At 39.1% G+C, this 16,020-nt stretch overlaps 1 protein-coding gene across 1 annotated transcript; it reads right to left on the bottom strand.

Annotated features, from left to right (window-relative positions):
* Window positions 1-13,145: 13,145 nt before the first annotated feature.
* LOC140802714 (hydroxycinnamoyltransferase 4-like) lies at window positions 13,146-15,013 on the bottom strand. Its single transcript, XM_073158274.1, has 2 exons — window positions 14,314-15,013; window positions 13,146-14,216 (listed from the first exon to the last, which is right to left on the bottom strand). Exons 1-2 carry the CDS (start codon window positions 14,713-14,715, stop codon window positions 13,320-13,322), a joined length of 1,299 nt encoding a protein of 432 aa, XP_073014375.1. The 5' UTR covers window positions 14,716-15,013; the 3' UTR covers window positions 13,146-13,319.
* Between the last annotated feature and the right edge of the window lie 1,007 nt (window positions 15,014-16,020).

Genomic DNA, 16,020 nt, shown 5'->3' with positions numbered 1-16,020 from the left:
TTTGATATCATAGCATGGTCATGGTCGACATGCATCATGTGTCATATTTGTGAGAGAGTTATGATAATAGTATGATATGGAGATTTATTTATTCATTGTCGAGAATTATATACTTTTATCAGTTATGACATATTATCTATTTTTTATTTATATAATATTGAGAATACATTCATATACTCATTCAGTATATAATTTACTCTTTGTTTGACATCATTGATTCGGGGTAAGGTCTATTTATTAAGTCTTTTGCTCATAATTCTATTTATTTATTTTCTAACCCCCTCAGATATGTGGTACGTAATAGTGACTTGAGATATCTTGAGGAGATATTTTAGAGGCGAGGATGATGTGAGCTATAGACGTGAGATGGTATAGAAGGTAGCTTAACTAGATATTGAGTTGTATTATTATTTAATATTTATATTTTATTGTATCAGACGATGATTTGTATAATACATGTCAGATTATAGTGTACTCATATATTAGTAATTCTAGTTGTATCTTGATGGTTTGTCATGGCTTGTGTATATCTTGTTAGATTATGTAGTAGTCTAGTGTATATTATTATAAACTTAGATATTCATATGTTAATAGGTTTATTTGATTGTTAGTATGATTTATTTAGTGTTGGATTATGTGAGCATGGATATGTTAGCAGATATTATTTGATGATGTCATGATTATATTTGCACAAGAGTGTATCTGTGCGTGTCAGGTCCCGCCCGACCTATCGCGTGCGTCGTGCATACTGTGTAGGCACGTGGGCGTGCACATGCCCGTGCCGTGCAGGGGCGTTACATTTGGCCTCAACTAACTGGCTTGCGATGTATCCCGCTGCAAAAGTTTTTCACCTACCTGCCATTAGTAGCGATCACAACCCATTACTCCTTGTAATTCAAAACTCTAAGCACTGCCTAAGGAAATTCAGGTTTGAGCACTAGTGGACCCACTTGGAGGATTTGCTAAATTTCTGCACTTAGGAATGGGCCGAAAGTTACACCACTTCCACTCAATTTACTAGCTACCTGTTGGACCTAACGAAAAAAAAATGAAGAACTGGGCATGCAAAAATGGCCGCAACGCATGGAAAGTCATTCAAGTCATTGAAGATGAACTCACCCACATCTAGTCAGGCCGAGGAGAGGTAGCAAATTGGAATAAGGAAAAACTCCTCTGAAGCTATTACAATGACCTACTCTTGAAGAATGAAATCTAGGACAACGCTCAAGGATCACTTAGACATGATCGTTAGGTGGGCCAGGCCGGGTTCGGGCCAACCGGGCTAAAGTATTTGTTTATGGACCGACCCACCAATTATTTGGGTTGGGCCGGGTTCGGGCCGGGCTAGAATAGTCTAGCCCATTACCGCCCGTCGGCCCGTGAGAGATTGGGCTAGCCGGTCGGGCCGGTCTCCAACCCACATTTTAGCTCTTTTTAGAATTTTTTATTATTAGCTTATTTTAAAAAAAATATTTATATTCATCTATTTAAAAAAATAATAATAAATTAAAAATTTTAAATTTGTGCTTATAAAAAATGTAAAATGGTACAGTACTAAAATTTTAGTTGGTTTTTTACTGTAGTAAAATGGGTAAATATTGTAGCAGAACGGGCGAGCCTAATTGCGTGACAAACGGGCGGGCTTCTAGGCCGGGTCGCGCGGGCAAAGGGTTGGCTCGTGCCGCCCATTGGTAGTTCAGGCTCGGGCCGGACCGGTCTTAAACTGGGTCCGGGCCGTGTTTAGCCTGGTCCAAACCGGGCCGGGTCGGACGGCGGGCTGGCCGTCTGATCACGTCTAGGATCAGTTGGCTTCAATGGGAGGACAAAAACTCAAAAAATTTCCATTCAGTGGCCACCTCCGGGAAAAGAAAGAAGAGCATTTACTATCTTAACTTGGGAGCGGAAGGATGGACTTACAATGAGCATAGGATTAGAGATAATTTGTCAACTACTTCAAAAACATCTTCACCTCCTCCGAGCCCCTCTCCCTTCTTAGTCTTGAACAAGAAATTTTGGAGACAATCCTGAAAATTCCTACTGGCGACTCAGCTCATCTCGGAACCATCTCGGAGGAGTTAGAGATACTCGGAATCATCAAGGAGCTTAACCCAGACAAAGCACCGAGGTCGAATGGTATAACAACAAAATTCTTTCAACTATTCTGGCCGAGGATTAAGGATGGACTATGTAACTCGATCAAAAACTTCTTTATTATCAAAAAGCTCGAGGAGACAGCCAACAGAACTACCTTAGTGCTCATTCCAAATCGTGACAACCAGTTGCCTGGTTATAGATTTCAAACCGATTAGTCTGTGCAACACCTACTACAAGATCATAGCTAAGCTATTGGCCTTACGAATGAAACCTCTCATCTCCAGTATCATTGTTGAAGAACAGAGCACATTTGTGCGTGGAGGAAATATAGCTGACAACTTTATCACTGCAAACGAGCACCAAGGGTTCTTTTCTACTAAAGGTCGACCACTCGAAGGCCTTCGACATGATGGAATGACCTTTCTTGGTGGACTGCCTCAAACTTCATGGCTTCCCTAAAGACTTCATTCTCCTTATCAAAGAATGCATCTCTTCTACCTCACTCTCGTTTATTCAAACCAGCTAGAGGGCTTAGACAAGAATGTCCTCTCTCCCATACCTCTTCATTATAGGTGCCAATGTCCTCTCCCTCATGTTCAAGAATGCCACCTAAAGTGGACAAATGCAAAGGATCAAGCTAGCGGCCTAGGCTCCTGCACTCACGCATCTTCTCTTCGCCGACGATCTCCTCATCCTTGGGAAGGCAACCAGGAAAGAATCTAGCAGCATATCTACAACCTTAACAGCCTACTGTAAGCTCTCAGGCCAAGCGCTAAACACCGAAAAGCCGGCTATCATTTTCAGTAAACACACCAGCTCAACCAACCCCCACGCAGTTCTCAATATCCTCCATGCAAAATATCTCCGAGAAGGTGACCGATACCTGGGGAACCCTTTGCTCCTCTCCGCATCTAAGTCACAAAGCTATCATTTCCTCCTCGACAAAGTTCTGCGTAGAATGGCCCTGTGGAAAAGGAAACTTCTTTCGCAAGTAGGCAGACTGGTCCTAATCAAAGCCGTCCTAAGTTCCATCCCTGTGTATTACATGGCTACGTCCCTGCTCCCTCTAAAAGTGATAAAACAGATGGTGGCTATTATTAGGGATTTCTGGTGGGGAGTGAAAGAAGACAAACGAAGACTGTATCTCGCCAGTTGGAAGAATTTGTGCAAACCTACATCACAATGCGGACTTGGCATTAGCCACTCGCAGTATTTTAATGAAGCACTTATACTCAAACTCACTTGGAGACTAGCAAGCAACCCAGATGCAAACTGGGCCAAGGTGGTCAAGGCCAAGTACTTTCATTCCTCCTCTATCTAGCAAGCCAAGGTAAAAACTGGAGGCACATCGACATGGAGAGCCATATGCAAGCTGAAGGACACATTAACCAGAAATTGTAGAGTGCTGATAGGCGATGGATTGACTACATCCATCACCCAAGACCCCTGGCTGCAAGGAATCCTCTCTGAAGAGCTTCATCTGCCTGCGAATATTTCGACAATAAAAGACCTAATCCAAAACAAAAGTTGGAACACGCCTCTCATCGCCTCTATCTTCCCTCAGCATGTTGCAAAGTACATCACCTCCATCTACCTGAGTCCGGACTCAGCGTCGAGCAAAGACTCGCTCGTTTGGACCCCCAACGAGCTCAGGAGCTTTTTTGGTTAAATCAGCTTACAAAGTTCAGTCTAGAACACTTTAGGAATGCAGCTCTTCGTCACCGAGACCAAAGCAGCTTTGGAGCATGGTTTGGAAGAACAAGATGGTTGAATCAAAGATAAAGGTATTCCTTTGGAAATGCTTTGCAGGAGCTTTACAGTTGCGATCCACCTTAAAGAAAAGAATCCAAGAGTTGGATGATAACTGCCCCCTCTGCAATAGCCATTCGGAAACCCTCGACCACCATCTCCTGGAATGTGACTTTGCACGGACAGTCTGGTTCCACTGCCACTTCAGATTCAAGCTTGAGAAGAGCACTCCCTCGTTCGAAGAATAGTCCCTCCGACTCAGTGAGCACTTCAACAAGGAGGATGTTGTAGCCTGTTTCAAAATTGCATGGGAAATATGGAAGGAGCGTTGTAGAGTGGTCTTAAGAGGTGGTAGTCCGAATCCTACAGCGGTTGGGGCCAAGGTTAGCATGACTACTCTTCCGCTTGCAGACCCCGAGCAATCCACGCTCTCACCCGGCACCCTCACCTCCCAACCAGATCCACAACCAAATGAGAATGCTCTGGTCTGCTAGACTAATGTAGCTCAGGCAGAGAACGCTGAAGGAGGAATTGGTGCTTTCATCTACAGCAGCTCGGGTAAGAAGACAAGACTGGGGCAAACCAAATTCCTAGCGCATTGCGAAAGCAGCCTCTTCCATGAAGCCCTCGGGATCCTAGAAGGCATAAATTTCTCTCTAATGCGCGCGAGGATGTGGAGAAATGGGTATTTAGCGATTGCCAGGTTGCCGTCATCGCAATCATGGGCAAAGCTACGTGCCAAGATTAGAGCTGCAAATATTTATTTCAGGACTGTAGAAAAGGTTAACTTGTAGCCCTTCGATAAAGCTTTGCTACACAAGTCGGAAGAACAACCTGGATGCTCACACTCTTGCCCGCCATGCCATGCGCGCGCAAGACTGTGGTTGGGGCAGGCTTAGTCCTAAATAATATTTGTAACCCTATTCTCCAGTGAATGAAATAATCTACGGACTTTCCCTCTACAAAAAAAAAATAGAATACTACTAGTACGATCTATAATTAGTTAAGTCACCTTTTCATGATAATTTGGGTAATTTGCACTAAAAATAAGTGTACTTTTGTATTTGTGAGTCAAACCGTCTTAGTTTTCCCTTTCATATTTGGTTTTTTTTTTAATTTAGTCCCCTCTGAGTGATGAAAATAGAATACTACTAGTACATTTTTTTTTAATATTGTGTCACTTTTTAACTCAAAAAGATGCAGACAATAACTATAAAACTGTTAATTTTATAATAGGACTATAAAATACAAAATACAAATATTTAATAACTTGAATTATATAATAAAAATTGCGAAACTCAGAAAAGCATAAGTATTCAATAACGACGAATATCATAATAAAAACTATAAAATAAAAAATATTAGCGTTTAATAACTGTGAAATATATGATAAACTGTGAACTTACAAAAATACAAATGATCAATAAGTGTGAATTTTATAAAAAAAATTACGAAACTAAAAACATAATTTATTTAGTAACTGTTTGTAATAAAATTGTGAAACTCACAAAAATATAGTTGGTCAATAAATGTGAAAATCGTAATTAAAGTTATAAAACAGAAAATACAAGTTTATAATAATTATAAAAATTTATAATAAAATTACAAATATAATTAATTTTTTTTTATTTAAACTCATTAATTGGGGCGGACTATCGGGCCCTTCACATCACAGGAGAAAAGCGAACTTTGAAAAGAAATTTTTTTTAAAAAAAAAACCATTCTCACTTACAAGGAAAAACCAAAATAGACTTCGGTGAGAAAAACAAAAATTAAGTATATTTTTAGCACAAATGACCCATAATTTTTTGGCTTAAACCTTTTTTTGGAGGAATAATTTTATTTCTGACTTGTCATGTTTCATATGTTCATAATCTTCATAAAAGAAAGCTAAATTGCAGAGCTGTAAAAGTTATCGCTGTGTTTTAGCTCCCGTGATTCTTTTTTCGCTATATTCTTATTGCTATGACAATCAACAATAAGTCTCATCGTGCAGGAGTAATTAAACTGCCGTTTAATGTTACCTATTGACGAAGCCATCCTTTCTAGGGTGGGTCTCTTTCTATCTCCTTTGAAGTCATTCATCTCATGTGCTTCAGTTGATGGTAATGGCTACCAGCGATAGCTAGCTAGCTAGCTAGCCTTATCCCGGACGATCAGTGAATCTTCCCAAAATTCTATCCTCTCAAAGAAGCTTGTAGGTTCTTTCGGCTTTCTTTCTTTCTCCAACTCTTTTGGCTTCTTTCTTTCAGCACTTCGTCATGGTCTATTATTTCACACTACTGATCGAGAAGGTGAAGAGTTGCTGTTACTTCGGGTATAGTAATTAATAGTTTCAATCGATTCTATAAATTACGTAGTAGTTTCAACTTTCAACCAAGGATTAGAGAACTGCTGTTAGATTTGAATCTGTGCCAAGGTAATTCGACAAACTTTTCTTCTTTTTTCAACTTTAGTTGGCCAAATATCGATCCAAGGAACCATAATTTTTTTTATATCATTCATTCATAAACTCAAGGCTAAATATGAACTGGATAAATGATCAACTCTCTCTAGATATAGAGTCACTTAGATCTCATCAAGTTTTTCATAAACTCAAGGCTAAATATGAACTGGATAAATGATCAACTCTCTCTAGATATAGAGTCACTTAGATCTCATCAAGTTTTTTAGCTAGTATAGTAAACTATCTAGCTTAGACTTTAAGTCATATGCCTCGCCCCCCCCCCCCCCCAATTACTCTGACTCAAATACCACCAAATCCTACTCCAAATCAAATGCGCTGTCAAGCCATTAAACCGCATTGTCGAGCTGTTAAAGCCAAATCATTAAATTAGTAACCAATTTTTTTGACGTAGATTGTTGTACAGCGTGAAGCAGGTCGATCACATGCATGCATGGCATGATCATCACGAGTTCCACGCAGCAACGTACTGCTTCCGATAGTTAAGGAGTGGAGTTAGTCTACCTGACAATAGGATTAATCCTAAATTTCGTCCAGTAATATTATTATACTTCCTCGTGACTTGTATTTTCCTACTTCGCTGGTAGGTAGACGTGTTAAGAAATAATTAAGAGGGGGCCCAGAAACTTGTATTAATTATATATAGGTGGCAAATTAAGATTTAATCAAAGCAAGAGTTGGTGCGGATAACATGTGTAAGCCTGTTGTTTGTGGATCATATTAATCATACACAGTTGTCTGTTTTCGTTTCCGAGGAAGAAATAATTAATTGGTCCAAAGTTTTTATATGCGTGTGGAGTTTGGAACATGGATTCACTGAATAGAAAATATTTCTTAGAAATTAAGGTAGTAAAGTACTTATGGAATAACAGTAGGATGCATTAATATATAACAACTTTGAACAGTTAATGGACTATATCGTCATTTTAGTCATGAGTCAAGTGTATCTTTTGTGTTTGTGTGTGTGTGTGTGTGTGTGTGTGTGTGTGTGTGTGTGTGTGTGTGTGTGTGTGTGTGTGTGTGTGTGTGTGTGTGAGAGAGAGAGAGAGAGAGAGAGAGAGAGTTCATCTAGAGTAGTTAATTGGTGTTTAATTTGATTATATTGAACTTCTTGCAATTGAATCCAAGTACATTATCTTTTTGTTTTTGGTTTGTTGTATTTAAAGATAAATTTGAGTTTAAAAAAGCCATGCATGCATAGATACTGCATATTCTAGAAAGCTAAACTTATTAATTTGTTGGTGGTATATTGTAAATTAAGCTATTTATATTAACCATTCCTTATATAGTTTAGATAAAGAAAGATGAGAAAGAGAGATCTGATCAGTTTGGGACAACTAAATTCTACGTAAGTACTCAGGCAAATTATGTCACTAACCACACCTAAAATCATTTTTTCGACAGTGGCTACGGATAATTTACAACGCAGTGGATTACGTAACCCAATGCCGACTTGCGTATGATAAGTTGGTTGGGTTGTCCATCTACGTCGCTGAGTTGGGATGGGGAGAGGCAGCGTACGTAGTCGTCGATCTTTCACAGACATTGGCTGACACGGCATGAAGTCGGCGCAGTCATTGTCGGAACTGGCGACGACGAAGAGTGCACCTTCTCCGTTGCAGTTGATCTCAATCCGGCAATGGGGTCGGACGTACGTACGCCGAGACGGCCAGAAATAGATGGATAAAAAGAGCACCAAGGCGTTGACCAGAGCTCCTTTTTAGGACCTCAGTGCACAAGAATTCTGGGTCTCCATTGGGGTGGTAGAAATGAACCGTAGCCGTAGGGGCGGAGTAAACCCCTTCTTTCCTTAGGACGTGCATGGATTTAGTTTTTTACTTTGGTCCAATCTCAAGGTGAATTCTTGTGCACTGAGGTCCTAAAAAGGAGCTCTGGTCAACGCCTTGGTGCTCTTTTTATCCATCTATTTCTGGAAACTCGTGCATAAAATATGTTGTTAATTGGTATATACACGAGATATTAATCTTTACTATCTTATGTTCGTTAAACCTGATTAATTTGAGTTGATTATAGTTATTATCTTAATTTAATTGCACTAAGAAATTTGAGATTTATTCGATCGAATATTAATTTATTCTCTCGTCCGAAGACCATCAGCATGCATAAGTAATCAAGCTGTCATACATATAATTCATCCTGTAAAAAGAGATGAATGCTAGATTTGTCATTCCCCATCCCCTGCGTTCAAGCTTGGCTCCTGCCATATAATATTTACAAAGCAACATTTGCTAGTACGGAATAATAAGTTTTTTCCATAATAAAAATGTCACAAAAATGATTTAATGGTGTGGACTTTAAAAGATAGACTGTGAATATAATTATTATTTCACTTATATAAGGGCTTGACGCATTAAAATCATAACCTATTATAAATTTTTTTAATCATTTAAGAGCCAAAAGCTAGATATTTTTTGAATAAAGTGTTAATAATTTTTTAGTACAAATATACTTAAGTCGCACTAAGCCTTTAGCTAACATACAAAGTCATTATCGTTGTCATTATTTTGCTCAACCGTCACTTACAGCTAATCATACCACTGAGCAATCGCTCTAAACTGTTGAATTGCTCCTAAAAATTAACACACCGTTGAGCCGTTGAATTGAGCCAAGTTGCCATCAAACAAAGCCACTAACAACTAAATAATTTGTTCATAATAAAATTTGCTTGGATCATTAAACCTAAACTTGTCACTTCCTAGTCATAAGTTGGTGCCCTCTCAATTTGTTACCTACTATAAATATTTAGGTGCAGCATACATTTCCGAATCAATGCATATGTATCATCAAATGTGGATCAAAATGTTGAGTTTTTGTATCCAAGGACTACGAGATAATAGTTAATGGATTCACGCAACTGATGACGATTGATTAAATTTATTCATATGTATTATCAAGTGTATCAGCATTATCATATACAAAGCAATTGATGAGATGTGAGAAACATATACACTTCGTTAGAGCTCAAATATTTTGATAGCGAAAAAAAATAAATTTATTTTAAATATATAAATATTTTATATTTTAAATAATAGATTATCATTGTAGGATTTGAACTAAGTACTATGTTCTGATATCATGATTATGGACGTATTTAAATTTGGGTCCATATTGAAGTTAGTTTGCTATTGGTCGCTAAATACAGCCCCGTTATATATCTTAATCCAACTATGATGAGATTAGAGCGAGCAACAATTACTTCGGTACTCATTCTAATTTTAATATTAATCATATAGATAATATAAACTAAGGAAATTTATATATAACACGCTGACTTTTTAGCTAAATTTGTATTTACACTCTACATTTAGAGAATATGTGAAAAAATACAGTGAGTTGAATTTTAACTAACACCATTAGAATACTCTATTAATTAAATATATTTTATTTCTAAAATATCTTAAATGCCTAAAATGCCCTTAGATTGACCCATAGGATGAGAATGTAGCCACAACCCTCGCCTACATCCTTGATGGGGGGATTCAGAGTCCTCGAGAATTGACCCCGAGGGCACGATCACAACGGATGAGGGCTGCACGCCGACTTGCCACTCCAGCCTTTACTCCAGTGGCGAGGAGGTGGGTGTCGACGGCAAGCTCTTTCTCGTTCACTGTGGTGTTCCCGAGCACTATCATCGGGAGAGCATGGAGGCACCCCTTATTATTGGGGAAGTAGTCGACGTAACTGCCGCTAAGGGAGAGTAGTCAGTGGAGCCCTCGATCCATGCGGCATAGTCGAGGAGATCTCGTAGTTGAGCCAGACCCTGATGTCAACACCCTAACCACCACGTCGTTCCCCACCATCACGTCGCAAACACTAGATCCTGGCGAGGGAGGAGGGAATGAGGCGAGAGGAGGGAGGAGGATTGGGTTTAGATCAGATGGTGGAGAAGGGTTGGGTCGGGTTTAGTTGATTAGTTGGTTGGGTTAGGTTTCATTAGTTAGGTTTAGCTGGGTTGGGTTAGGTTTAGTTGAGTTGAATTAGGTTGAAGGTATTTTAGTAATCTTCTTAATATATTTAATTTAATCTAGAAATTTAGTTAAATTTAGCTAACAGATCTAACGACATAGCGTTTTTTTTGCACATATTCGTTAAATCATAAAGTTCAATTTATAAATAATAAAAATATATGATATAAATATAAATTTGGATTAAAACACGGGATGTTATATGCAAATTTTCTTATAAACTATATTTTTTTGATCTTTTATATCTCGCACTGGTTTCTCGTTGAGAAGTAGTTGAGTAAACTTCTTTTTTCAGAAGCACATCTCATTTTTCGCTTGAATATATATAAAATATAACTATTCAATAAGACATTAGATTCAAATCTATACTATTTTGTTCAAAATGATAAGTGACTATTTCAAACTTTTCTCTCGAATTAATATAAATCTCTCTTTTTCAATGCTATAATTAAAAGTCAAATTTAGACTGTTTCTTAAAGGTAGAATTCAAATTTTATACATTGATTCAGAATCAACAGAGAGTTCAATTTAAATACTCTCTCCACATTTAAAATAATATCCAAAAATAAAATTATTTCTTTAGTCGCTCTTTGTAACCGGTTTAGGAAGAAATTAGTATGCAATTTCCTTAATTCCGTTAGGTTTATGAAGGGCTACATTTATATTTCATACTTAAACACTCACATGAAAGATAGGGTACGAAAGGAAAAGTCTTAATAGAAACTAGCATGGTCGGTCATGGTATATCTGCAGGTAGTTTGATTTCATTGTAATATTAATCACACTAAATAAAAGTTTAGTTATATTTTTCATCTTTTATTTCACATTAAATGTTGAGAAATGATGTTATAATACCATTTGAATGGATGCTAAGATGCTACATATACATGGATCTAAACATCAGGCTCGATTCGTTTAGGTCCGGTCCGAACTCGCCCAATTTTAACTGAACTCAGCTCGGCACAGGCTTTGCACACGCAGCTCAATCCAATAAGAAAGAACAAGCTATTTTAATTACTGAAAGCTTAATCTCAAATCAATGATAATCACGGTCTAACTGAGAGATGTCATTCAGATAAAAAGAAAGATATCCTAGAGACAAAAGATCTCCTTACAATATTTAAGTATACAAAAATAAGATTTGAGAGAAAAGTTTAACTACAAAATTTAATAGCACTATTTAGCATAAATTATTCCTTAATGTCCGACACTTTATTCTTTACTTTTCTTGCTTAAAAACCAATGCGAGTTAAACTTCGATCTAACATTGGCAAACTTAATAACATTAAAAAAAATCTATTTATTTCCCAAGTGCAGTTACTCTAATAACTCAATGTCTGTAGTTTTAATTCTCAGTTTAGAGTGTTTTACTACAGAGAAAAGCAAGTCTTTTGAGCCAAACTTTCTTGGGCCCTAAGTGGGCCTCCTGGATGAACTATATTCATGTACAAAGAAGAAAGCCTACCAGGCCCATTAGGTCAGAACCGGCCCACTATGACACGTGCAAGGTGCATCAAATGTGAAATTTAAACAAATTAGAATAATTACACCTTGTTCTGTTAATTAATTATTTTTAGTGTAAAATAATCAATTGAAGCTTTTCGCTATCAAAGGGCCGAGAGGTAGTAGTTCTGGGTCATGGTGCAGTTATCCTAATTATAAATTATATGGGAAACAAATAGGTTTATTAGCTGATGCTAAGAGGTTCGAAGTTTAATTCGCAGAGCTGCCACTTAAAGGTAAACCCACTGGGTGGGCATGGACATTGAATTTGATGTGAAGTTTTCTACGATTAGGTTATCAACTTAGCAATAGTTGGTAGTGTAGATGGGCTTATTTGACCCATTTTGACGCTGCTAATATATGTTTAAATACCTCAGTAATATATTGATAAATAGAAGCTCACTCTCTCTTTCTCTCCAAACCCCCAAAGACCTTCAAAAGGCACAGCTGATCTGCCTTATTTCTTACTAGATTCGTTTTGTTCGAATAGAAAAGACAAATGTTTTTTAGCCTATTCATGATGGTCGCGAGTGACTCAAATTCACTAACAAAGACAATAATGGAGTAGATTTGTCTACATCCCGGGGCCTTCTCAGGCTCTTGGCAATTTGCCAGGGGACGATGGGCTAACAAATTCATGGTACAATTTTGTCCAACTTTTGATTCTTGTTCTAGTTCAGTAGTTGAAACCCATTAGTTTATAATAGAGGTCACGGTTTTAAACTTCAGGATTTATAAGGACTAATCCCATTGTCCTACCACACATATATATCTCAAAAAGCTATTAAACTCTTTGTCTAGCTTCAACAAGAAAAGTTCCATTTGATGTTTTAGTCGTTTGGACGTTTGTAAATTAACCAATGTACATCTGTCCACGCTTATAATAAAGTAAACGAAACAAACAAAAAGCTCACCTAAAAGTTAATTACTTCAATATATTCGTTTTTCTCTTTCTGGTGAATAATCACTTTTGACCATATGTTGTCTTTGTTTGTACTGAAGCCATATCTGATATTCTTATTCACCCAATCCTCGTTCTCACTTAGATGAATCATTCTTTCAGTCTTTCTCCTTGTGAAAAAGGAGAAGAAAAATTGCCTGGTCTGCTAGTCAGAAATGAGTTCATGATCCAGATGGTGTCCCAGTTAAGAATTTGTGATAGTACTTCTTCCTATCTTAGCCAAAAGAAAAGGAAAGAAAAGTCTTCAATCCACTGTTACGATGTCAGACTCAATTTAAAGGACGAAAAGTCACGTATAGTTAACCTGTCAACAGTCCAAGATCATGATAAAAAAAATTGTAATAGCATCAGGGAGATTATAATATATATTAGACATTGCATCCCAATATTAATCTGCATCTTTTTTTTGTTCTTTTTCAGAGAAATACTTGTAATTAAGTAAACGCACCCCAAAGTAATTACACCACTTAACAAAATAAGAAGAAGAAAAAGAACTGATGCCAAGTAGCTAGCAAGGAGTAGTGATTATTGCATACAAATTAAACCCAGGTCGCGCCGTCGATCACCCTTCCAGTCCCCCCAACTCCTCGAAAAATGTCTTCTTGAATCCCGCCATGTACTCCGGCTCCAGCGACACCGCCACGGACAAGCCGCCATCCTTCCCGGGGCTATTCATCAAGTAGACGAACCCACTATAATACATCAAAGCCGGCCCCATGAACACCGGCTCTCCCCAGCCGAAGTCGGCGTCGTACATCGACATCCCCAGCCAGCTTATCACCCGCAAGTCGGTGTTGGGTAATCCGCTTCTGGGTAAGTTATTCGTGTCCACCGTCTCCAAGTACTCGATCAGCGACCTCGCGTAGTCGTCGCCTTGGCTCGTCGCGCCGCGGAGGCGCTTCGCGCCGAAGCCGATCGGGTTGGAGACGAGGTCGCCGACATTGGCGCTCACGGACGTGCGGATGACAGCGTTGCCGAAGTAGGTTTCGGGGAGGGGCGGGCTCATGCGGCTGCGCATGTCGATCATGGTGTAGAGGCGGGTGTCGGCGTCGTGGGGGAGGCCGCGGGCGACGCACACGCAACGCCACACGTGCGCCACCACGGCGCGGAAGGAGGAGACCCGGCTGGCGGTGGTATCGCTGCACCGGAGCTTGAGGCCGTCTACGTGGGCCTTAGAGAGCTTCAGGATTGTGCTCGCGTAGGCGGCGGCGGGAGAGGTGGTGCTGTGGGAGGGGATGGGTGGGGGCGTGGATTTGTACTCCGGGTGGTCGAAGAGGACGGTGGGGAAGGAGCGGGCCCGGAGCAGGGTGCGGTCCAGGAACGGAGGAGGGACGGCGTCGGCCTTCCCGTGGGCAATGTACGACCACGTTTCTATGAAGTGGAAGGCGCACCGGGCGTCGATGACCGTGTGGTGCATCGCGGTTCCCAGAACAACTCCACCGCACTTGAAGAATGTAACCTGCACATATATATAGATATAATATCAGAGTCGAGCTTTTTTTTTATTAAAAACTAATAATTAAAACTCCAAACTAGGAATGATAAATAATTAATACCTGAAGCATGAGCAGGACGCAAGGAGGGTCGGCGGAGTCGGCGGCCGGGACAAAGACATCCCGCATCTCGGCTGACGGCGTGAAGTCGGTGAAGTCATCGAGGGCGGAGTCCGAGCGGGCAACAACGAAGAGCGCTCCCTCTCCGTTGCAGTTGATCTCAATCCGGCCATTAGAGTCGACGCCGAGACGGCCGGCAAATGGATAAAAGAGCACCAAAGCCTTAGCTAGAGCTGCCTTTAGGACATCAATAGAGAAGAAGTCCGGCTCACCATTAGGCCGGTAGAAGTAAACTGTAGGGGTGTATCCCCTTCTCGCTGCGAGGTCTAAGTTGGACACCCAAAGCCCATGCTTTGGAGTCTCCTCGCTAGGGACTACAAACTCTGACTTCACTACTTCCACCATAATTACTCCTCTCTCTCTCTCTCTCTCTCTCTCTCTCTCTCTCTCTCTCTCTCTCTCTCTCTCTCTCTCTCTCTCTCTCTCTCTCTCACCCCTTGGGTTCTTCGGAGTGGTGTGAGTACAACTTCACCAAGAGTCCTAAGCGTTGTATTTAAAGGCATAGGAAATTTTTAAACACGCCAGGAACTAACACATCCACCAACTCTTTTAAGCTCTTTAATTAAAACTAAAACAAAGAGCGCTTCAACGTTCCCCTTTTCTTTTTCCTTTTCCTTTTCCTTTCTTCATTGAGTAGAATCACACATAGTGCAAAGTGCAAGTCCACTAAATAACATGCATGAGACTAACTTTTTCTAAATATAAAAATATGAAAAATACACGATAGTTTAAAGAATCTAATAATTAAACATAGAAAACTAAAAACATTGTAGCTTTACGACCACTGTCACATTTATTGGACCTGCAACTTTTAAATTAAAACAATTAGCACGTTTTAGGATGAGAAGAGAAAGAGACGGATGGAGGAAGAATGAAAGAGCTTGTACAATTGGGTGGTCAGCAATTTGCAGGTGAATTTCTCAAGTGCCATAGATTTCTTTAATGACAAATTTGCCCCCCTGGTCCAGGAAATAGCAAGCTCATACGTAGCTTATACATCACCAGTGATGCCAAAGCTCACTGTGTAACAACTAACAAGGATAAGAACCCTATCAAGAGGTCCCAATTAAATTATGGCCTCTCAATTTGATATCAATTTATATATTAATCTGCTTATATTTATGATGAATGAAACAGTACGGGACGGTACTTATAAGTTGTGACGTAGTATTATAACCATTAGATTAAAATTTCAAATTAGAGTTGGGTACAAAAATATTTGTTCTAAATTTCTTTTTTTCTATATTTCTAATTCTCTTAAAGAACTTACCTCAATTAATTTATAGATTAGATTTTGGTCGAGGAGGTCTTCTGGCAAGTGGTATTTTTGCCCAACAAATACACATAACCATCTTGACCAATTTAGACGTACGTTAAGTTAGTAAACATTGGGCATTGTCTTACTTTTAATCACAATAATAAATTGGACATTTAGCTAGTGGTGTTTTTTTTTTTTTTTTTTTTTTTTTTTTTATTTTGGACTATTAATTTGTTTTCCCATTAGAAGACCATACTTTTTACCTATTTTTTCCATATTTTTTTGTGGGGGGTGGGGGTGGGGGAAAGTTGGTTTCTCACTAGTAAAGTATTTTTCCCACTCTACTATTTCTTTCTTTTCCTTCTTTTTGACTCATTTGTTAGGTCCAGACT

Source organism: Typha latifolia, chromosome 1, assembly GCF_019914945.1.
Source record: "Typha latifolia isolate L0001 chromosome 1, TyphaL0001v2, whole genome shotgun sequence".
Classification (NCBI taxonomy): domain Eukaryota; kingdom Viridiplantae; phylum Streptophyta; class Magnoliopsida; order Poales; family Typhaceae; genus Typha; species Typha latifolia.
Note: the sequence above shows the minus strand (reverse complement) of the source record. Positions and strands in the feature narration are given on the sequence as shown.